Source organism: Chiloscyllium punctatum, chromosome 8, assembly GCF_047496795.1.
Source record: "Chiloscyllium punctatum isolate Juve2018m chromosome 8, sChiPun1.3, whole genome shotgun sequence".
Classification (NCBI taxonomy): Eukaryota; Metazoa; Chordata; class Chondrichthyes; order Orectolobiformes; family Hemiscylliidae; genus Chiloscyllium; species Chiloscyllium punctatum.
The window spans coordinates 92,544,937-92,570,255 of NC_092746.1; the positions used below are offsets into that span (position 1 = coordinate 92,544,937).

A 25,319-nucleotide genomic window follows, 5' to 3' on the forward strand; every position below is an offset into this window, starting at 1 on the left:
GTAGGCGAAACTAGGATAGCAGATTTCCTTTCCAAAAGGACATGAGTCAACCAGGTGGGTTCTTTTCCCAACAATTGGCTTCATGGTCATCAATAGGCTGGAATTCCAGGTTCTTTATTGAATTCAAATTCCGGCATGCACCATGGCAGGATTTGAATCTCGGTCTCCACAACATCAGCTAAGTTTTTGCATTCATAGTCTAGTGATAACACCACTAGGCCATTACTTCCCCATGTAACAGAATCCTGGCCAACCTCAAATTCTACAAAGTTAAGGTCACCAAAAATTCTGTTGCCCAAGTCCTAACTTGTACCAAGTCCCCTTCTCCCATCTCTCCCTGTTACCGTGGTTGCTCATTCACTTGCACTGACCCTCAATTAGGCAACACCTTGATTTTAAAATTCTCATTCTTGTTTTGAAATCTCTCCTTTTCCTTATCCTTCTCTACCTCTACAATTACATCCATCCTGACAAATCTTATAGAGATATCTGCATCAACTCTGGCCCCTTTTTTGTAAATTAATTCATGGAATCAGGGCATCGCTGGCTAGGCCACCTTTTGTTGACCATCCCAAAGAGCAAATCACACTGCTGTGGGCCAGGAGTCACGATTAGTCTAGACCAGGTAAGGAGAGAACTTTCTTCCCTAGGGAGCATTAGCAAACCACATGGGTTTTTCCAACAATCAACAACGTCGTGGTCATCATCAGACTGGTTTCAGTAGACTGGCAAATAGTAAATGTAACACCATAATTTATGTGGGAGGATAGATTAAAACGAGCATGACATGCCTGCTAGTCGGACATCAGTAGCAGGGCAAATAATATAATCTCTTATAAAGGATGTGATAGCTAGGCATTTTGAAAATAATATCATTGGGCAAAATCAACAAAGACTTATGAAAAAGGAATTGATGCATAAGCTTGTGAGAGTTTCATGTGGCTGCAATTAGCAGAACAATTACGCCAGAACCGAAAATGTTACGGATTTAGATTTTTATAAGGTTTTGACAAGGTCCCACACAGGTTAGTAAACAAAACCAAAGTCACGAGACTGGGGTATTACAGTGTTGTAGAATACGGGAAGGATGGTGAATGAATACGGATAGGCTGTTGAGTGAATCCTTGTGGGTATGCAAGCTAGTCAAGATGTGAGAGGTTTGGGTACGGTTGCTGAGCAGGTTTGCATGTGCGCATGGCTGAATGTGTCTGAGGCACTCTCACACACACATCGTCCCTCTCTTCTTCCATCCCTAAAGATCGAACAACAAAGCAGAAAATCTCTGGCCGACTGAGGACCCACATCTGATTCCCACTTCCACGTGAAATCCACCAAGGCCAGCTCAGAGTCTTTCCCACTGGAAGGGGACCAAGGTCAATTTTAGCTAAGCCAAATCCTCAAATCGGTTCTGGACCCCATTCCCCTGACCTGGTGATCAAGACTCGAGAACAAAGAGAGTCTTTTTCTCTTTGTTTTTCTGAAATGCACAAAAGGATTTTGAGTTATCTCTGCTGTTTGGCACTTTTTAAATGATAAGTTTATCAATTACTCAACCAAATGAACAAACTATTGCCTTGGAATTGTTGACTGTTCTAGATTGTTGTGGTGAGCTTTGTTTTTCTCGAGTTTGTTCACTTGTCATGGAGTGTGAGAAAAAAATTGAAACATGATCCCACCCTGATACAAATCAGTTGGTTAACTCTGGGTTAAGTGATTGGACAAGAACAGGTTGATTGGAATCATGGAAGTGTGAGATGCTGGAAAAGCACAGCAGGTCAGGCAGCATCCAAGGAGCAAGAGAATTGACGTTTTGGGCATAAGCGGATGCTGCCTGACTTGCTGTGCTTTTCCAGCACCACACTCTCAACTCTGATCTCCAGCATCTGCAGTCTTCACTTTCTACTGGAATTATAGAATCCCTACAGTGCAGAAAGAGGCCATGTGGCCCATTGATTCTGCTCTATCCCTCTGTACAGGTTCCCACCCTGATCCACCCCACCACCCTCTCCATATAACCCTGCATCTATCATGGCTAATCCATCTAACCTGCACATCCCTGGATGCTAGAGGACAATTTAATATGCATATCTTTAGACTGTGGGAGGAAACTAGACCTCCTGGCAGAATCTCACACAGGGAAGATGAGAAAGGGCAAACTCCACCTGGACAGTCACCCTGTTACTGTGAAGCAGCAGTGCTAACCACTGTGCCAGCTAATACATTATGACTCAGTGCAAAATTATTTACTTCAGGGAAAAAAGTGAATGACAATGTATTTCTTAAATGGCAAGAGAGTTTGGGAAATTTTGATATCGCAAGAGTCCCAACTGTCCCTGTATACAAGTTAACTTGCAGGTACAGCAAAGAAAACGCCAATTTTTTTTTTAGAAGTTGGCCATATATAAAAAATTGGCTGAATTTTACCATAGCTTGGCTGAAGTGTCAATTTTGTAAAAACAATGAGTGCAGATGCTGGAAACCAGATTCTGGATTAGTGGTGCTGGAAGAGCACAGCAGTTCAGGCAGCAACCAAGGAGCAGTAAAATTGACGTTTCGGGCAAAAGCCCTTCCATCAGGAATGAAGTGTCAATTTTACCTAGTTTCATGGAGGGTTTCTCGAACTCACCCCAAACTCACCTTGTTAACTACTCATCACACCCTTCAGCACTCCTCTCGCCGGACATTAGCCCGATTCGAGTCTTACCATACCCAAAAGAAACATAGAAAATAGGCGCAGAAGTAGGCCACTCAGCCTTTCGAGTCTGCACCACCATTCAATATGAGCATGGCTGATCACACAATCTCAGTATCTCATTCCCACCCTTTTCCCATGCTCCTTGATCCTGTTAGCCACAAGGACCAGGTCCAGCTTCCTCCTGAACATATTGATCCCAACAGCTTTCTGTGGGAGAGAAATCCACAGGTTCACAACTTTGAGTGAAGAAATTCCTCATCTCAGTCCTGAATGGCTTACCCCTCAATCTTAGACCATGACCCCCTAGTTCTGGACTTCCCCAACATTAGGAACATTCTTCCCAATTCTTTTTTTTCTAGTCCCACCAGGAGTCTGAATGTTTTATGAGACCCCCCCCACTGGCATTCTTTTAAATTCCAGTGAATACAAGCCCAGTTGATTCAGTCTTTCCTCATATGACAGTCCTGCCATCCCAAGAATCAGTCTGGTGACTCCCTCAATAGCAAGAATGTCTTTCCTCAGACTAGGAGGCCAAAACTGCTCAAGGCATCCTTACTCCAATACTCAAATCCTTTCACTTTGAAGGAGAGCATGCCATTACCTTTCCTCACTGCCTGCTGTGTACCTGCATGCCAACCTTCAGCGACTGTTCCATCATGACATCTACTGATTCACTATGTCTACTCTATTGGTCACATCCTCTAGTTCCCTCTAATGGATCCATGCTGATCAGGACTGATTTTGTCACCGCTTTCCAATTGCTTAGTAATTACATCCTTAATGATTGACTCCAGCGTTTTCCCCAACACTGATATCAGGCTAACCAGCCTATAATTTCCCATTTTCTCTCTCCCTCCATTTTTAAAGAGTAGCATTGCACTAGCTGCCTTCCAGTCCACTGGAACTATCCAGAGTCCACAGAATGCTGGAAAATGATCACCAATACAGCCATTATTTTTAGTGCCACTTCCTTAAGTAATCTGGGATGCAGAGCATCAGGTCTGGAGACTTATCAGATTTTAATCCCATCAATTTTCCCAATATCATTTCCAGAATAAGGATTACCTTCAGTTTCTCCTTCATGCTGGACTCTCTGTCCCCTAGCATTTTTTGAAGATTATTTGTGTCCGCCTTAGTGAAGACAGATCCAAGGTACTTGTTCAAGGTGTCTGCCATCTCACTGTTGTCCATTATGAATTCACCTGATTCTAACTGCAAGGGAATGGGCGGCACGGTGGCACAGTGGGGATGAGGTAGCTGGGAAGGCAATAGGTAGATGCAGCTGGGGTATGATGGTGGTAGGTCAGAAGGGAGGGTGGAGTGGTTTGGTGGGAAGGAAGATGGATAAGTGGCACAGTTCAAGAAGGTGGTGCTCAGTTGGAGGATTGGGTCTAGGATGAGGTGGGGGGAGGGGAGATGAGGAAACTGGTGACAACCTCACCTTCCATCACCAAACCATCAACTCCCAGTTAAAAATCACACACCAGGTTATATTCCAACAGGTTAATCAGCAACCATCAGCTCCCAGACCATCCACAACCTCATCACCTCAGGGGACCTCCCATCCAAAGCCTTCAATCTCACAGTCCTGGAACCCTGCACCGCCCAGTTCTAACTCTTACCCAAAATTCACAAACCCGACTGCCCCAGCCTGCTCCTGACCCACCGAACCTATCGCCGAATACCCTGATACCATCCTGTCTCCTTGGTCCAGGCTACTCCCCGTATACATTCGGGACTCCATCCAATCCCTCCATCTGCTCCATGACTTTCATTTCCCATGCCCCCAGTGCCTCATCTTCACTATGGACATCTAGTCCCTTTACACGTGCATCCACCATGGCAAAAGCCTCCAAGCCCTTTATTTATTCCTCTCCTGCTGACCCAGCCAGTACCCCTCCACCAACACACAATTGGCAGAACTGGTCCACACCCTGATTGACTTCTCTGTCAAATCCTCCCAGCTCCTTCAGACCAAAGGGATAGCCAAGGACACCTGCATGAGCCCCAGCTGTGCCCTGCCTCTTCGTCAGCTAAGGGGAACAGTCTGTCTTCCACAGTTACACCAGCACTAGGCCGTACCTTTTGTCCACTACATTGATGACTGTATTGGCGCCACCTCGTGCTCCCAGGAGGAGGTTGAACAGTTCATCAATTTTACAAACAACTTCCACCCTGACCTCAAGTTCACCTGGGTCACCATGGACACCTCCCTCCCCTTCCTGGACCTCTCCATCTTCAACTCAACACTGGACCTCTACTTCAAAGCTACTGACTCCTGCAGCTACCTGGACAGCTCCCCCACCCCCACACACACCTGTACAAATTCTTTTGCCTTAATTCTCCCAATTCTTCTCCCTCTGCCATATCTGTTTTCAAGAGGAGAAATCCCACTTCAGAATATCCCAGATGGCCTCCTATTTCAAGGACCACAATTTCCCCTCCCACATAATCAACAATGCCCTCCAGCGCATCTCCTTCACTTCCCGCCTCTCCACTCTTGAACCCAACCGCAACAAGGATAGAATGTCCCAGTCCTCACCTTCCACCCGACTAATCTCCAGATACAGCACATCATCCTCCGCCATTTTCGCCACCTATAATTAGACCCCACCACTAGAGATATATTTCCCACCCCATCAGCATTCTGCAGAGACTATTCCCTTTACCACTCCCTCGTTAGGTCCATGCCTCCCCACCACCAACCTACCGTACACTCCTCGCACCTTCCCTTGCTGCTGCAAGAAATGCAAAACCTGCTCCCACACCTCCCCCCCTCATCTACATCCAAGGCCCCAAAGGATCCTTCCACATTTCTGCACATCCAAACATCTCATCTGCTGCGTCCATTGCTCTCAATGTAGTCTTCTCTACATCAGGGAGACAGGATGCCAAGTTGTGGAATGTTTCAGGGAACATCTCTGCCACACATATACTCTACCCACTCCACCATGGGCATGCAAGTCCTGGACCTTCTCCACTACCAAATCCAAGCCACCCAATGCCTGAAGGAAGAACACCTCATCATCTGCCTTGGAACCCTCCTCCAATCACATAGCACCAATGTCAACTTCACCAGTTTGCTTATCTCCCGTCCCTCTACCTTATCCCAGATCCAACCCTTCAACTTGGCACTACCCTCTTGAAGTGTTCTCTCTGTCCCTCTTCCTTCCCACCTATCTGCTCCATCCTCCCACTTACCTATTACCATCACACCCCACGTGCATCTACTTCGCAGCTACATCACCTCCACGCCCACTCTCCCATTTATCTCTCAGTCCCCTCCCACACACTTACACACATTGGCTTATGCCCGCAACATCGACTCTCCTGCTCCTCGGATGCTGCCTGACCTGCTGGACTTTTCCAGTGCCACACTTTTCAACACTGATTCCACATTATCCAGACTAAAGTCTTCCCTTACTAGTGTGTTCATTTTCCACTCCTTAACTAGCAATGCTACACCACCTCCCTTTCCTTTCTGTCGGTCTGTTTTTCCTGAAAAACAAATAACCTTGGACATGGAGTTCCCATCCTTATTTACCTTGAAGCCAGCGCAATTACATTATATCCATGAAGAACAATCTGCACAGTTAATTCATCCAACTTACTACAAATGCTCCTCACACTGAGAGACAGAACCTTCGGGCTTATTTTTGATGGTTATTGCCCTGTCAGAATCATTGTGAAGTGTGGCCTTTTTTGACTTTTGTCTTTGGTTTCTCTGCTTTCCACTTTCATTTTTTCCCTTTACTCTCCTTTGTTTCTGTCCCCACTTCACTTCCCTCCAACTTCCTGCATTGGTTTCCATCCCCATTCCATATTATTTTAAACCCTTCCCAACAGCACTAACAACTCCCCCTCCACCCCACCCCACCCCACCCCACCACCAAGAATATCCTGCAGCCGCTCTGAGATATTGTTGACTCTTGCACCAGGGAGACAACATACCATCCTGAATCTCATTTGCGCTCGCAGAAACGCCTATCTATTCCCCTTATAATTGAATCCCCTATCACTATAACTCTTACACTCTTTCTCTTGCCCTCCTGTGCAGCAGAACCAGCCACAGTGCCATGAACCTGGCTGCCGCCACCTTCCCCTGGAAAGCCACCAATATCTACAGTGCCCTTCTACTCTTCCTCTGTCTGTTAATCATCCATTCCCTATCTTCCTCAATACCTTTTATCTGCGGTGTGACCAACTTACTGACCATGCTACCCACAAACTTGCCACTACCCAGACATCGCAGAATGGATTGGCATTCCCAGAACCAGCATTATGTTTAAAAAGCAGTTGTGCACCTGGGGAATCACTTTTATTCCATGCGTGGCTCATTATATTTGCGCTGGACATGGTAGCAGGGAAAGGGAATTTGGCACCCTGCTAAAAGGCACTTGATGGACTGGGCAGTGCAGAATAGGGAAACCAATTTTCCCTAGACTGACAGAGGATACCACACCATCAGACCTGCCAGCCAGGTCAGAGGTTGTCATCCAGACCGTTGCCATCTCAGCAATCTTGAGGAATGCCCTGCAGTGAAGGAAGGTGGTCAATGATATTCTCTACTCAGCAAGAATAGTTCCATTATCTTCTCTTCACTACCTCACACTCATTCCGTCTCTGCATTTGCACCTAGCTCCACCTAGGCTCAGGCTCACTACTAACATCTTCCTTCACTCGCTCTTACCAACCCCAATGGCCATCTGTTCTAATGCTGCATTGCCTCTGAACTGCCTACTCCCTTACCTGGGACACCTCACCACCTTTCCCCACCAGCACGAAGAACTGTGCCATTTACTTTCATCTCACTCAGTCCCTTCCTTTGACTCAGCCCAGAAGAGTCAAAACAGCTGGTGGGCATGTCGAAATTTGGCTTCTCACCATCTATGAGGAGAGGGTGCTGACTCTGGCTGCCTCAAGCAGCTGACTATCCAGGCCCAACTCTCTTGACTGTAGAGACCTACTGTTAAGGGCAACCTTATTGAGGTTTATAAAATCATCAGGTGGATGACATGGGTCTTTTCCCTAAGATGGGGGAGTTTAAAACTAGGGGGCATATTTTTAAAGGTGAGAGCCAAAAGATTTAATTTGGACATGACAGGCAACCTCTTTACAGAGAGGGTGGTTCAGGTGTGGAATTAACTTCCAGAAAAAGTGGTGGATGTGGGTACAGTTACAACATTATATGGATAAGTTCATGAACAGGAAAGGTTTGGAGGGATATGGGCCAAGCACACTGCAAGTGGGACCGGTTTAGTTTGGAATTTGGTTAGCATGCACTGGTTGGACTGAAGTGTCTGTTTCTATGCTGTATGACTCTACTATACCAGAAGTCTCTTGCTCAGAGACATGGACATGGCAGTTGTGGAGAATCTTGGTGAAACCGCATCTGGAACACTGTACAATTTTGTTCCCCTTATCGAAGGAAGAACATACTTGTAATAGAAGGCATACAAGGCTATGGAAAATGGGATTGGAGTAGGAAAGTGGCTGTTTTTGACCAGTGCGTACGTGGTGGGCCTAAGGGTGTTTTTCTGTGCTGAATACCTCTATGCCTCCATGAGAAGGTGCGCAATGGAGGCTCACCATATTAATCCTTGTTAGTCTCATGAGAAGAGATTGATGTGGAGGTGCCAGTATTGGACTGGGGTGGACAGAGTTAAGAATCACACACCACCAGGTTATAGTCTAACAGGTTCATTTGGAAGTACAAGCTTCTGGAGCACTGCTCCTTCATCAGGTAGCTAGTGTGGCAGAATCATAGGACACATAATTTGTTGTAAAAAATCAAAGTGTCATACAACTGATGCAAAGAGATTGAGGAAAGTGGGCCAGTATTCTGCAGAGTTTCAAAGAATAAGAAGTGAACTTATAAAATTACAGAGTATTCTGGGTGTGATTTACTGGAGTTTTACACATTTCCAACGTAGCCTCCCCTCTCTTATACTCTAAGCCTTGACCATGAAACAAAATTATCAAATGGCTTACCAGAATTATAATGTTGCAAAGCTAACAATGGACATTACGCCTGTCTTCCTGGACATTAACTTTGTCTTCCACAGCTTTTCATGCCATTTCTGACCACGTCACTGATAAGACAGTCAGCTGCACATTAAATAAGAATATATATATATTTCACTCCCTAAAGACTACACATTGCATGACTGCAGTCTGCATATGGAGCTTTCATTCGCAAGTTTCACGGTTACAACTTTTAGTTGCAGCAAGAGTAACGCTTTGGATATTTTTGCAGGGTGCAATTAATACACAAAACAAATTCATGGTTAAGAACCAAAACCATTGCTTCCATCTCAAAGTTGTGTAAGTGAAAGCATTTTCTTCTGGTGGCTGATGGAATTAATCATTGAAGTTATGTGAAATGTGCAGAAGAAAACGACAGCAGTGATAATATTTTATGAGACATAAAATTTGGCGCATTTAAACAATTCAGCAGTTCTAAAATGCACACCATATCTTACTCCAGTGAATAAGTTCCTATTTTATCATTGTACAAGAGGCCAAACTGTTCAACAAGGCCATGGAAACTACAGCACATCATTAAAGCGAGAGTAACAACACAGTGAAGTGAAATTAAACTCCTTTGACTGATTCAACAGTGAAAACAAATGAAGTATACTGTAAAAATATATTTATGCATTGCAGCCTCAGCAATGAGAAGTTAGCTTTCTATATTGACCCACCCTCCTCTACAAAAGCGACAGAATCTTCCAGCTGCAAAACTATCTTCTTCAAGTGCAACGTTACGGCAAGACGACCGGAGATCCAAAGCTGCTATCATGTATATGGATACAAGTAAGTAGTCTTGTTGTAGCAAAATGAGATAATGGAGAACACTACAAATTAAATGTAGAAGAGCATTTAAAGAACTTGAATTTGCGCTACAGTCGTAATTAGGAAGGCTAATTTCCTGTAAAGGCACTTGTACCTCGAGTCTTTCATGTTAAAAAAAAAATCACTCATGGAATGTCGGTGCCATTAGCTGGGCCAGCATTTTATTGCCCATCCTTAGTTGCCCCTGAGAAAATGGCAGAGAGCCATTTGGTCTTGGCACATTGATGCTACAGTATTATTCACTGATTTCACTCATTGTTTCATGTACGAAGAAGCTGCACAAAGAAAGCTGGCATCAAGACCTGTATTTAGTACTAACCATATTTCAGTAGGTTTCCAGATCATTCCGTTACTTGATACAGAATTTAATTAAAACTCTGAAGTGGGCAGAAATGTTTTTGAAACAAGGAAATAAGTATCTGAAACTTGTCCAGTAATTACACAATGTCCAATTTGTGCTATTATTAAGCCAAATACGTCACTATTACTGATCTCATGCATTAAAGGGTTAAGTATTAAAATAAAAGATGACCTTGCATCCAGAAACAAAGCACAATTCTGCACACTCTTCTGCATGCAACCTAGGTCTGGATAAAAAGTCAGATATTTTACGTTTGCATAATATTGAAAATGAAACAACATTCTGAAGCAGAATGTGAAACATGACTTTGCTTTTATGCAATATATATATATATTATACACACACAAAATCCTATTTTGTAATCACCTTCATCTGGGATATTTTTGGATGTCTAAGAGTAAAATCAAACAGATTTAGAACATGTCGCCACCGGTCACAATCAGGATTCAATCAAGGTTAGGCTGTAATCCTTCGAGCATTGTTCATCATTTCTGGTCTACGGGTGGAAACTTCCTGTAGCAGCAGCTGTAACCTTGTCATCAAGACATAAATGCTCACAAAAGCATCTGTCTTTTACTTTGTGTGTTAAGATAATGATGCTAATATTAGGCTAACACATTAAAAATAACCAAACAATATGTTTTCTGCACCAAATGTGCTTTACTTGATCTAATTTCTGCAGACATGCGTCGTGATCCATGCACCTGTTTCAGGTCTCATGAAAGCTTTAATACCTTGAATAATTTAGCTCAGGTCTGTTTTCATCAAAATCCTAGGCAGTCTCAATTTTTAAAATGTTTATCTTGTGGCAGGTCAACAGGGCTGTTGCTACAATTTTTTTAAACATTGGTTGACTGCATTGATGCTCTTTTCAGCCATTTCTTTGGAATAAAATTACCCAGCAGAACTAACGATTCACAGCTCCCTTCATGAATGCACTGCAGGAAAGTAAGTCTCTAATATAGGATCAAGCCCTTAATAAAATTCCAATGAGCTTGATTTTAGGAGTGACTGATTTCACTCATAGCTGTAATGTAATTGGAATAGTTCCAGGTTAATATTTGGGAACATGGATTTGAATTTCAACACAACTGATGGTGAAGTTTGAATTCAGTAAAATCAGCATCAAAAACTAGTATAATAGCAGCCATGTAGCTACTGCTGATGCTATAAAAATTCATTTAGATCACAAAAACCCATTAGGGAAGGAAATCTGTAAATTCTTTCCTTGCTTAACATACAGGTGACTCCAGGACGCAAAGAAGCGTGATTGGCTCTTAATTGCCTGACATAATGACCAAGAAAATCACTTAGTTGAATCAAACTGCTGTAAAGTCTCAAAGGAATGAAACTGGGTGGATCACGTGGAATCCATCTGGACACCAGAAACAGCCCAGGCAAACAGTCCTGTTGATGCAACAAAGTCTTCCTTACCAATGTCTGGAAATTTGCACCAAAATTGCACGGATCAATGATCACCTAAGTTTAAATTAAGGGAAGAAACAGGTGATTCATTTTGATTGTAATAATAATAATAGATGTGCCACAGAGAAAGGCCATTCAAGCCAGTGAGTGAGCTGCCACTTTAAAGGCAATTAAGCAATTCCCATTCAACTGCCCTTGTCCCTTATCTCTATAATTTTTCATCCTTCAATTAATTGTTGAACTCCTTGTTGTAATCTAGTGCAGGTAGTTCTCGGATAACCCACATCCCAGCAGTGCTATTTGTTTCTAATGTCACTAACCAATTAAGGAACGGGAGTTTCAAGAACATTTACCTCTACTCGTAATAGCACGATTCCAGCAGGGATCGCTTCGCGTGCTTCGTTCTGCATATGCGCCAATGTCAACGCTGGTCTTCGTGATGTTCTGCGCATGCGCCAATGTCAGTTGCCCACAGAGCAGCTTTCTGAGAGAGAGACATTGAGCAGTTTCCTGTAAAAGGTACCATACTCCTCGATTATCCTTTTTTTTGAGAAAATGGAGGGGCATAGTAACAAGAAGGTTAGCAAGAAGTGTTTTGGTGATGAAATTGAGAGCGGTGAACGCAAAAGAAAGGCAATAACATTGGAAGGGAAGATAGGTATTATAAAGTGCTTTGAGTGTCAGGAGAGAATATATGATATTGCTTGCTCAACAGGATTGAAGGAGTTTACCTTACGCACCATGATGACCTTCTGTTCCTGCATTACCAATATTTTTTAAATGTACTGTGTTAAATTTATTTTTATTTTGTTGATAAATATGATTGAGACCTTTATTCAGGTGGTGCTATACTTTGTTTTAGACTTTTGGGTGATGTTTGAGCAATCGGGAGTGATATTTGTTGCTGGTCTGTCCCATATCCCACTTTTTCCATCGGCCCCATTATTCATATGAAGCGATTTTCTATTAAGCAACGTTTTGCTGGAATGTAACTACGGCGTTACAGGAGAACTACCTATATTGCATCTGCACTCACCACTCAGACAGTTTATTCCAAATCTTGTAGAATACACTTTTCTGCTTGTTTTCTTTGGTTCTTTTGCCAAACATCTTAAATGTATATCCTTTCATTATTCATCCATTAGAAACCATTGCTCTTTATTTATTGTCTCTAAGCTGCCCAGTATCAAATAAGAACATAACAACATATTACACCACGTGACTTCAAGAAACGGTTGGAGGCAATGGATGCTGCAAAGGCCAAGAGCCTGACAACATTTTGGCAATAGGAGAAAGTGAAGACTGTAGATCCTGAAGAAGTCAAAAAGTGTGGCACTGGAAAAGCACAGCAGGTCAGGCAGCATCCAAGGAGCAAGAGAGTCAATGTTTTGGACATTAGCCCGTCATCAGGAATGTACTTATGTCCCAGAACTTGCCACTCCCTTAGCCAAACTGTTCCACTACAGCTACAACGCTGGTACCTAGCCAACAATGTGGAAAATTGCCCAGGTATGTCCTGTACACATAAAGCAGGACAACACCAATCCAACTATTACTACCCCCTCAATCTATTCATGACCATCAATAAAATGATGGAATGTGTTATTAATAGTGCTATTAAGCAGCACCTGCTCAGCAATAACCTCTGTACTGACACTTTCTGCCAGAGTCACTCAGGTCCGGACCTCCAGGCCTTGGTTTACCAGAGGTGAAGTGAGAGTGACAACCTTTGACATCAAGGTCGCATTTGATTGAGTGTGGCATCAAGAAGCCCTAGCAAAATTGGAATCAGTGGGAATCAGGGGAAAATTCTCCACTGGTTGGAGTCATACCTGGCACAAAGGAACATGGTTACGATTGTTGGACATCAGTCATCTCAGCTCCAGAACTTTGCTGCAGGCGTTCCTGGCCCAACAATCTTCAGCTGCTTCATCAAAGAACTTCCTCCTATCATACAGTCAGACATGGACATTTTCATTAATGTTTGTATATTGTTCACCACTTTTCCTGACTCTTCAGATACTGAAGCAGTCCATGTACAAATGTATCAAGATCTGGACAACATCCAGGCTTGGGCTGACAAGTGGCAAGCAACATTTGCACCACACAAGTGGCAGGCAATGACCATCTCCAAAAAGAGACAATTAACCAATTTTCACTCCCCTATTTCAGTGGGTGAGGCCCTTGCTTCAGACAGTTAATTATTTAACAAATATACCCATATGTTGAATTAGACAGTGAAGTACCTTCTGACATTCACATGGGCTTTAGTGTAAACCTATAATTTAGCACAAACGCCAGTTTTTAACCATTTCTCTCCGGTCTCTTCCACTATCCAGAAGCCAAAGTCTCCTTTTTTTGTAAAGAATACAGCTTTTTCAGTTCTTTAACCACCACCAAATCATCTAATTAACAAATTAATAAATAACAAAAAACTAACACTGCTCATCAGAGACAGTATAACAATGACAAAACAAAAAGTTGGGGAAAGCAAGGGAGAGAATTAAATCAAAACAATATTGGAGACAGAGAGAGAGAGAGGAATGATGCAGCGCAGTCTCTGCAGAGTTCACCAACTTCTGAATGCTTCAAGGGCAATGGTGGGCATGATGTTCTCTCCTCCCAAGGGCATCTGGGTAGCTATGTAGCCATGCGAGAGAGGCAGGCAGGCCGACTGCAATTGAGGCCTCCTCCATGCCCCACTGCCTGGACTTGTGGACGGACACTTTAGCCAGACCTATGAGGAGGCCTTCTGACCTGTCTGTGCTCTGTATCCACTCCTGGGTCTGGGGTGGTTGGAACAGGCAAGGATCCAGAACCCATTGCTTTTTAAAAAATTTCTAATCAATTTGCTCAGAGTTATGCAACTGTCTGCCTGGCTCAGAGGTAGGGACATTACCACTGTACCACAAGAGCCCTCAAGAACCCAGTTCCTTTTTCTTTCCTTTTATTCCTACATCCAGAGATATATACACACAGCTGACCAGCACTTTTTCCACCACCAAATCACTCATTTAATGTTTCACATACTATCCACCACCATTAAATCACCCTGTTAAAACAAAGCAGCTCTTTTTCTTCATTTCTTCATAATACAAAATCCGATGTGCATGGCCTGCTCTCCAACAACTCTGAAGCTGTTCTGCTCAATCCTTAAAGAGCCTTACATTTCTAATAGTGCCAATGACTGGTTGAGTCATTCAGAATGCAACATCAATATAATATGAAGGTATTTTATTGACACTCAATGTGAGTCTAGTTAAGAACATGCATTCAGCAGTAATGAGCAAGGGCCTCAGGAAAATAACCTGCAGGCAATGTTAAGTTCCCCATGCTTGTCTCTAATTCACTTTTTGCACCTTCATTGGTTCAAATATCTCTAACATTTTTACTCAACAAACTTTTATTTAAGATCAATCCTGAAAATGTCAGTTTGCACAGCAACCAAAGTCTATTGGGTAAGTCACATAGCAGGTTCCTCTATAGTCCATTTTGAGATAGTGTACCTTAATTTTAGATTATACTTTTTTGTTCTGGATCTCCCTGGAGAAGTAATGTCTCCATATTTGTTCAAGTAACTTGACCATTCTAAACACTTCAAGTAGTTTAGCCTTAAAACAAGACACAGGCTTTGTCTAGCTGGACAACACTTCTGAATGCCGACTCTCTGGAGATAAAGGTCAACATACCAAAAGCCTTTAGGGGTAAGTACATTTTCAAAAGAAGTAGGTGTGTGTCCCCGGGCCAAGGAAACTTGGGCCTATGTAGCTCATAAATCCTCACTTCCTCCCTCATCCATACTGTTCCAGTGCACTTTCCTGACCATCAACGACAATTCCTGCAGATACGCACAGGTGACCTCAAGCCATACTCATGTCATTCCAGTCCTCGACCTCCTCATTTTGAATTTTGGCAGGGTTGGCCCTGGTGAAGTCATGGAGTTAAAAATGCCTCGATCCCTTTCCAGTGGTCCCTGCCCATTCGTCCAGAATTAAAATCCCAGCTTCTACTTCTTTGGAAAAATAAGAGCAGTCCGAACCTTTTCATCCTACTGTCTGAATGTATAACAAGAACACGTTTTTTCAGTTCCTACTCAACAGAGAATGAACTTCTCAGATTAATGTGATCTAAATAACTGAAAACTGTTTACAGATTGCAGCTATTTACAAGGTTATTGCAATGGACAAATGTTTACATGGGAGTGAACAGAATTCAAATTAACTACTTATACATGCACAGTGTGCAATACATTCGAGACTGATGCCAAGTACATGCATAGGTCATTGAGGTTTCTACAACACTTGTTACTAAGCACCCATCCCTCCAGTTTCTGAATTTCCTTAGTTGGCATGTAGCCCCCAAATCTGCTTAGACAGATGCACAATACAACTGTCATGAAAATGCCTTCTGTGCAAACGAGCAGCACGTACTGCAGAACTGATTTGCTACTTTTGAGTTATCAGTTTACTCAATAGAATTCTGAGTCATACAAGGAGAAACATAAACAGAAAAAACCAGCTGCTCTGCCAAGGTAACAGTTTTCAGAGTCAGTGCGAATTAACTGATTTAATTTGCAACCCTTTATGAAGGGGCCAGACCTGCATCTTTTCTCAACCAGACTGAATTGGAATTGAAAGGGTCAGTGAATGGGGTATTGCCATGTATTTAATGAAGTCTAAAGTTCTTCTGGCAACTTCCACTGCCTGAGACATTGGTGTCATTAACATGCAACCTGCATATTTCAGATTACAAGGATCAAGTTCCTTCATTTTTCACTTCTTCCTCACCAATTTCAATGATAAATACAGCAGTTATCCAAAACATGTCAGCATGTACAATACTATCAGGTGACAGAAAATACACAGAAAAGAATCGGTAAAAACACAAGGCACAGTTATTAACACTGTAAAACAACCATATATTAAAAATGAAGATGTCTTCCATCAATCCCAAACTCATTTAACACATATGCTGGAAATGTTATTGTAATACAGAGGCCACGAAACAACCCAACCTACAATAGAGACTGTCAGGGTCTATTTTTAAGATCATGAAATTTGAGTGTTTATACCTCACAGCATATACCATGCACATTATAAAAACAAATGATGATGCACGGCTGCTTTCAAAATTTAAACAAGAATATATGCAGAGTCAAACACGCAGATTGTCAACACTTGTAAATAGGCAAAGAAAATCATTCCCAGGGACTATTACTTTTAATACTTTTCACGACTGGACATATAACACAAGAAATGTTAAGCTGTCCAGTGGGAGATTTCATAATTTAATAAGAAAATATATTACTGGAGATATAGACTAAAAAAAAACCTTTTATTGCAGTTTTTAAGGAATTGATCATTTATTAACAATGATGCCAAGATTTTACCAAGAATCCAAAAAGATTGATAGTCTAACAAAAAGTCATAAAATGCAAAGGGGAAAATTCACAACAAAAAACACCATCATCTGCATCGGAGAACTGGAAAAGTACAAATGTTACACCTGTGTTTAACAATAGGTGAGACACAAACCTGGCATTGGGAGACAATATCTCAGAACAATATTTACCAGCATTTGAAACAATACCAGCTAATACATGAAAGCCAGCACCCGATATGGTAAAGACAAATCCTATTTGATGAACTTGACTCAATTATTTGGTGAAATAATCAAGACGGTTGAAAAGAATAGTATGATTGATGTGAAATGTATAGACATTTGAAAAGTCTGTGATGAAGCACCACATCACACATTTGTTAACAAAATTAAAACCATGGAATTAAAGTAACAATAACAGCATGGATAGAAAACTGACAAAGGGTCAGTCAGCAGAGCATGCAGGTGAATGGCTGTCTATCAGGTTGAAGGTACGGACACCAAAGATCAGTAATATTCATTTTTAAGTATACTATCTATCTGCATTTGGTAAACAGGGCATAACTTGTAGATTCAACGAGGTAAAAACAATGACTGCAGATGCTGGAAACCAGGTTCTGGATTAGTGGTGCTGGAAGAGCACAGCAGTTCAGGCAGGCAAAAGCCCTTCTTCCTGATGAAGGGCTTTTGCCCGAAACGTCGATTTCGAAGCTACTTGGATGCTGCCTGAACTGCTGTGCTCTTCCAGCACCACTAATCCATAACTTGTAGATTGTCAACATCCCTTCCTTCTCTATACGAACTACGAATTAGTGCAAAAGTAGGTACCATTTGAGGCTGCTCTGTCTTGAGTAACAACACAGTTGATCTGATTATTCCATTGTCCCATCCCTCTCCTGATAAATTCTTTCCACCTGTCTTTCCTGCTGGCTTTTAAACAAGAGTTCCAACACTCAGGAGAATAAGAGGGAAAAAAAGACCTCCTTATTTCTATCTTAAATGGGTAACCATTAACTTTTAAATGGTGATGCCAAGTTTGAGATTCTTTCACAAGAGGAAACATCCTTTCTACATCCAGCTAGTCAAATCAACTCAAGGTTTTAAAAATTTCAATCAAGTTGCCTCTCACTCTTTTAACTGTCAGCAGATATAAGCCTACTGTGTCAAACCTTTCCTCTTCATGCAACCCACCCATTCCAGGTATTAGTCTTGTAAATCTTCTCTGAATGAGTTGCGGTACGTTTACATCCTTCTGTAAATAAGGAGACCAATACTGAAGAACAGTGGTCCAGATGTTGTCTCACAAATGCCCTGTATAATTGAAGTGTTACCTCCATAGCTTTTATAATCAATTCTTTTAATAATAAACAATAACATTTCATAAACTTTCCTAATTACTTTCTGTACCTGCATATAAATATTTTGCAATTCATGCACTAGGACACCCAGATCACACTGCAATTTCTCACCATTTAGATAACTTTTTTTTTATTCTTGCTGCCAATTTCGTATTTATCCACATTACCTGAAGTTATATCCTATATAACAAATACAATGTCACCTAAGCCATATGGTTTCATAAACAGTGTATCTGTACTTCTAATAGAAGGCTGCAAGACAGGCCAATAAAGTGCCTGTGTCAAACTAAGGCTGTGTTTTTTTTTATTTGTTCTCAGAATAAGGGCATTACTGACTAGGCCAGCATTCACTGCCCATCACTAATTGCCCAGGGGGCAGTTGAAAGTCAACCACATTCCTGTAGATCTGGAGTCACATGCAGGCCAGACCAGGTAAGGATGGCAGATTTCCTTCCCTGAGGGACATTAGTGAACCAGATGGGTTTTTAATGACAGTTGACAATGGTCATTTGTAGATTCTTAATTCCAGATGCTTTTCCTTATATTTCAAATTCTACGATTTGCCATGGCGGAGTTTTGAACTCAGGTCCCTAGAACATTAGCAGAGTTTCTGGATTAATAATGTAGCAATAATACCATTAAACCATTGCCTCCACTAACTTCCAAACATAAATAACATCAATTGTAGAAAACCCCAAACAGCTGGATGTAAGGGAGGAAAATATTCCATTTGGTATCAAATAACTTGCAGTGGACAAGCAGCAATAGAAGAAATGGATTTCTGCCATGCTATTAGGCCCTAGGGACATTAACTTGTAATAATCTTTCCTTAACCAACACTAACAAAAACAAATTATAACTTGACATGAATTTTCATGAGTATACAATAAGATGAAAAACTAAAAGCATTTTTATTGGTTCAATTAACCTTTTATTTGGAGTGAGTGAGTCACAGTGAAAACTGCAATGCTCACATGATTGTTTCTATTCTTGTGCAACCTGCATTGGCACTGTCCGGGAAACAGCTAACCTGGAATCATGTCAGGCTACAGGAAATCACAATTTCTTGCAGGAAAATAGATTTCAAATGACAACTATCCTACAGTTGGTTTACACAGAAACGTAGGAATTAGGAGGAGTAGGCAAGGTAGCCCTTCAAGCCCGTTCCACCACTTAACATGATCATGGTTGATCTTAACCTGGTCTCAACTCCACTTTGCTGCCTGCTCCCCATTGCACTTTCTCCTGTTTTTCATCAGAAACATATCAATTTGTTTCTTGAATCTGTTCATTGACACTGCACTCTATGGCAGTGAAATCTACAGATTTACAACTACTTGAGAGAAGTAGTTTCAACTCATGTCAGTTCTCAACATATCACCTCTCACTTGATATGTATGCCCTCTGTCCCGCAACTGGAAACGCCTGTTCAATGTCCACCTTATCAATCCCTTTCAACATTTTATATGTCTCAATCATATTCACCCCTCATTCTTCGAAACTCCAGTAAGTACAAGCCCAAACTATTCAACCATTCCTCCCATGACAGCCCTTACATCCCTGGAATCAATCGTGTGAACCTCCTCCAGTGCCACCGCATCAATCCTTAACTAAGGAGCCCAAGACTGAACACAATAATCTCAACATGATTTCAACAATGCTTATTCAATTATGATTACACTTATTTTTATAATCCAGTCCTTTATCAATAAATGCCAGGTTTTATGTGCCTTTATTAAATGCTGCAACTGCGTACCCATTTTTTAATGGTTCATGCACAAGGATGCCCTGATCCCTCCGTACTGACACTTTGAATCTGCTTCCCATTTAGGTAATAATTTACCCTTTGTTTTTATGGCCAAAATGGACAATCTTGCACTTAACCACATTAAACTCCATCTGCCAACTTCTGGCCCATTCTCCTAGCCTGTCAATTCCCATCTACTGCCTCATCACCAACCTGCTTTCCCACCTATTTCAGTATCATCTGTGAACTTTGCAATGTTATACTCTGTCCCTGCTTGCTGATCATTTATATAGATTGGAAATGGCTAATGTCCAAGAACTGAACCCGGTAGCACCTCACTAGTTATGCCATCCAGAAAAGGAGCCATTATTCCCAACTTTCAGCCTTCTATCAGTCAGCCAATCCTCCATCCAAGCCAATACTGTGCTTAACCCCTGGGATCTCATGTTCTGTATCAGTCTTTTATGCAACACCTGACGAATGTCTACTGGAAGTCTAGATATACCACATCCATCGGATACCCATTATCTACTTTGTTGGTTCCATGCTTAAAGAACTCCAGCAAGTTTGTCAATCATGACTTGCTCTTCACGAAACAAAGCTGAATTCACTGGTGAATTCAGCTTTGTTTTTCCAAATGTTCAGTTATCTCCTCCTTTATGACTGACTGAAGCAACTTCTTCACTACAGAGGTCAAACTAACTTCTGTATTTTCTCACTATTGCCTCGGCCCTTTTTTAAAAAAGGCCTTCACATTAGCATGTTTCCAATCCACTGGTACTTTTCCAGAATCCAGGGAACTTTGGAAAATCATAACTAATGCATCCACTATCGCTGCTGCCACTTCCTTTAATACCCTAGGGTGTTAGCCATCAGGCCCCAGGGACTTATCTATCTTTAATCCCATCAGTTTACTTAATAACTACATCCTAGTTATAGTAATTTCACCAAGTTTCTCTGTACTAACTGCAGTTTTTGGGAAGAAATTATCTTTCACTGTGAAAATAGAGACAAAATATTGGCTTAATGCCTCTGTCTTTTCTGAGTTTCCCATTACTATCTCGCCATTTTCGTCCTCTAAAAGGCCAACATCTACTTTCACTATTCTCTTACTTTTTACATACTTAAAGGAGGTTTTGGTATCAGTGTTTATGTTTTCTGCTGGTTTCCTTTGGTACAATGTTTTACAAGGTTTCTACAAATACAAGGTTTACAATTATCATATGAACATCAAAAATAGACATCTTTTGAATCCAGAGAAAGTATATTCCTGTCAGGGTGAAAGGGAAGGCTGGTAGGTATAGGGAATGCTGGATGACTAAAGAAATTGAGGGTTTGGTTACGAAAAAGAAGGAAACATATGTCAGGTATAAACAGGATAGATCGAGTGAATCCTTAGAAGAGTATAAAGAAAGTAGGAGTATACTTAAGAGAGAAATCAGGAGGGCATAAAGGGGACATGAGATAGCTTTGGCAAATAGAATTAAGGAGAATCCAAAGGGTTTTTACAAATATATTAAGGACAAAAGGGTAACTAGGGAGAGAATAAGGCCCCTCAAAGATTAGCAAGGCAGCCTGTGTGTGGAGCCACAGAAAATGGGGGAGATATTAAATGAGTATTTTGTATCAGTATTTACTGTGGAAAAGGATATGGAAGATATAGACTGTAGGGAAATAGATGGTAACATCTTCCAAAATGTCCAGATTACAGAGGAGGTAGTCCTGGATGTCTTGAAACGGTTAAAACTGGATAACTCCCCAGGGCCTGATCAGGTGTACCCGAGAACTCTGTGGGAAGCTAGAGAAGTGATTGCTGGGCCTCTTGCTGAGATATTTGTATCATCGATATTTGCAGGTGAGGTGCCGGAAGACTGGAGGTTGGCAAACCTGGTGCCATTGTTTAAGAAGGGCGGTAAAGACAAGCCAGGGAACTATAGACCGGTGAGCCTAACCTCGGTGGTGGGCAAGTTGTTGGAGGGAATTCTGAGGGACAGGATGTATATGTATTTGGAAAGGCAAGGACTGATTCGGGATAGTCAATATGGCTTTGAGCAGTAGATGTGATCTATATGGACTTCAGTAAGACGTTCGACAAGGTTCCCCATGGGAGACTGATTAGCAAGGTTAGATCTCATGGAATACAGGGAGAACTAGCCATTTGGATACAGAACTGGCTCAAAGGTAGAAGACAGAGGGCGGTAGTGGAGGAGAGTTGTTTTTCAGACTGGACGCCTGTGACCAGTAGAGTGCCACAAGGATCGGTGCTGGGCCCTCTACGTTTTGTCATTTACATAAATGATTTAGATGCGAGCATAAAAAGGTAGTTAGTAAGTTTGCAGATGACACCAAAATTCGAGGTACAGTAGACAGTGATGAGGGTTACCTCAGATTACAACAGGATCTGGACCAGATAGGCCAATGGGCTGAGAAATGGCAGACGTAGTGTAATTCAGATAAATGCCAGGTGCTGCATTTTGGGAAAGCAAATCTTAGCAGGACGTATACACTTAATGGTAAGGTCCTAGGGAGTGTTGCTGAACAAAGAGACCTTGGAGTGCAGGTTCATAGCTCCTTGAAAGTGGAGTCGCAAGTAAATAGGATGGTGAAGGCAGCGTTTGGTATGCTTCCCTTTATTGGTCAGAATATTGAGTACAGGAGTTGGGAGGTCATGTTGTGGCTGTACAGGACACTGGTTAGGCCACTTTTGGAATATTGCGTGCAATCCTGGTCTCCTTCCTATTGGAAAGGTGTTTAGATTAGATTAGGTCTCCTACAGTGTGGAAACAAGCCCTTCGGCCCAACCCGTCCACACCGACCCTCCGAAGAGTAACTCACTCAGACCCATTTCCCTCTGTTGTGAAACTTCAAAGGGTTCAGAAAAGATTTACAAGGATGTTGCCAGGGTTGGAGGATCTGAGCTACAGGGAGAGGCTGAACAGGCTGGGGCGGAGGTGGCTGAGGGGTGACTTTATAGAGGTTTACAAAATTATGAGGGGCATGGATAGGATAAATAGATAAAGTCTTTTCCCTGGGGTCGGGGAGTCCAGAACTAGAGGTATAGTGTGAGAGGGGAAAGATATAAAAGAGACCTAAGGGGCAACTTTTTCATGCTGAGGGTGGTACGTGTATGGAATGAGCTGCCAAAGGATGTGGTGGAAGCTGGTACAATTGCAACATTTAAAAGGCATTTGGATCGGTATATGAATAGGAAGGGTTTGGAGGGATATGGGCCAGGTGCTGGCAGGTGGGACTAGATTGGGTTGGGATATCTGGTCAGCATGGACGGGTTAGACCGAAGGGTCTATTTCCATGCTGTACATCTTTATGACTCTTTTAGTGGACAAAGTAGTAGCAGGTCAAGAATGCTTGGATTAGTAAAACAAACTTGTTTCAACAGCCAAACTGTAGTTACATTTTCTAAAATAAAATTTAATATTGATCCAAAAAAGCTGGGTCCAGCCAATCATGGAATAAAAGTTTAACTTTTAATGAGTGACTTAAATCATATTGTTTTGACACTGGTGTCACATATGCAACAAACATTCTGCAGCTTTGGCTCTATAAGTTTTTGCAGACCCATGCTAATCAGATCTAATCCTGGTTAGCTCTAAGTTAACTTAGCAAGGGCAAGATGTTTCTACAATTGGACTCATCCTTGGTAAAACTGGAAGGAAAAATAATCTGCAGTGCCTACTTCTAAATGCTGTTTTGCAGACTGTGCTAACAGTACAAAGCTGCATGTCATATAAAGACAGAATCAAACTTGGCTGTAACTCACTCTGCTCAAATTAATTCCATATATTACCTGCACAAATTTACAGAAAGACAGATCTATAGGGTGGCATGAATCAGCACCCTCAAAAGAAAAGGACTGAGGAAGTCAAATGTGCATGAAACAGAAAATAAATACCAAATGAATATTCATGGATTTTTTTCTCTGTATTCTATGAACAGTTTAATAGTGCATAGTACAAACTTGGTCTCATTTTGAAGGCTTGTTGCTTGGTCAAATGTGGTTATGGTATCTTCTCTCATTTCATCTTCATGTTTTTCATCCTACATCAGGAAGATAAATAATGTTAAAAATGAATTCATTTTCACAATACAATTCTTTCTGGGGAGTGGGATAGTGGGCAGGTGTTAAATTACAGTTATGCTACATTACAAAGTGGTAGAAAAAAGGGTCAGAGCTTTTTGAATAGAGTCCGTTACGGCAATCATGAGCTGAACATATTCCAGGCAGAACAGCAGCACAAATTTAATACACTGCTTTCCAGTAATTAGTAAACCAAATGATGCCACCAGCCCATCCTAGCTTTTCCTTACCAAGGAATAAAGTTGTCCCATTTCTGGCATTTTGCCTTTTTTGGTTCAATATTATTTGACCAGACAGAGTCAGAGGGGACAGGAATGGAGAGGGGTTAAGCAGACAGACATACATGCAAATAAAAAATTGAGCGCAATGCCTTGTTGAAGTGCGATGATTGCCACTGTGGTAGATAAATATAGCAGCAATTTTACACAAAGCAAGATCCCACAAACAACAATGAGATAAATAATCTGTTAACCGGATTTTGGTTTTGCTGGATAAGATAATGTTAATCACATTTGCCAAAATGGCTGGCTTAACTTCAAGTATCGTGTGATACTTTTAACCTCCGTAAGGATCACTGATGACAAAAGACAGGATCTGAAATAGTCTCAGGTGAAGAACAGAACCTCCAACAAGTCCAACAGAACCTCCAACAACCTCCAGCAAGTCCATCATACTGCACCAAAATGTCAACATAGATTACCCAACAATAGAGTTGAGATCACCGATGCTTTGAATCTGAGATGTGGAGGTGTTGGACTGGAGTGGACAAGGCCAGGAGCCACATCATACCAGATTATGGTCCGACAGATTTATTTGAAATCACAAGCTTTCAGAGTGCTGCTCCTTCATTAGGTGAAGTGCCTGACTTCACCTGACAAAGGAGCAGCGCTCTGAAAGATTGTGATTTCAAATAAATCTATTGGACTATAACCTGGTATGGTGTGACTTCTGACTTTGTATCTGAGAGGAAACGCTATTAACAGAGCAAACAGTTTGGAAGCAAGTAACGCGATCAATATTTTCTTTGTCATTACATTTCACTTACATTTTTAAACATGCTGAAATACAATGGGATAGGTCAAAATCAAGGCAAAACATTGGTAAGGCTCTAGTTAAAATGTGTACAAAGTTGAGCAGTCAGTTTAAAATGAATGCCGAAACCATGACAGGTAACAAAAAGAAATTCACTTTTACAGCAACGATGGGCAGCTATACTAAAGTGGAGGGACATGGGTGTTTTTCTAGCCATGCCACATTTGTTGGCAATCCTTCAGGATGTCTATCTTCTGGATAGCAACAAAGTCAATGAACTCCGCTTCAAGTTTTCTCAATACAATCCCAAATGTTGAATCCAATCAAAACAGCCTCTTTTGACTAAAGTAAAATGTCTTTAAAACAATTGC

General features: G+C 41.7%; 1 protein-coding gene across 10 annotated transcripts in view; it reads right to left on the reverse strand.

Moving 5' to 3' along the window:
• Nucleotides 1-25,319, reverse strand: part of znf438 (zinc finger protein 438) — a 243,370-nt gene that overhangs the window by 81,846 nt on the left and 136,205 nt on the right. For 7 of the 10 annotated variants that reach the window (XM_072576074.1, XM_072576072.1, XM_072576076.1 and 4 more), the window contains one exon: nt 23,797-23,876. In XM_072576074.1, coding sequence (XP_072432175.1) covers nt 23,797-23,876 — 80 coding nt within the window. Of the gene's footprint in view, nt 1-11,689; nt 12,016-13,168; nt 13,284-23,730; nt 23,879-25,319 lie in introns of those variants that run through there. The other 3 variants (XM_072576077.1, XM_072576079.1, XM_072576078.1) reach the window with 3 other exon arrangements.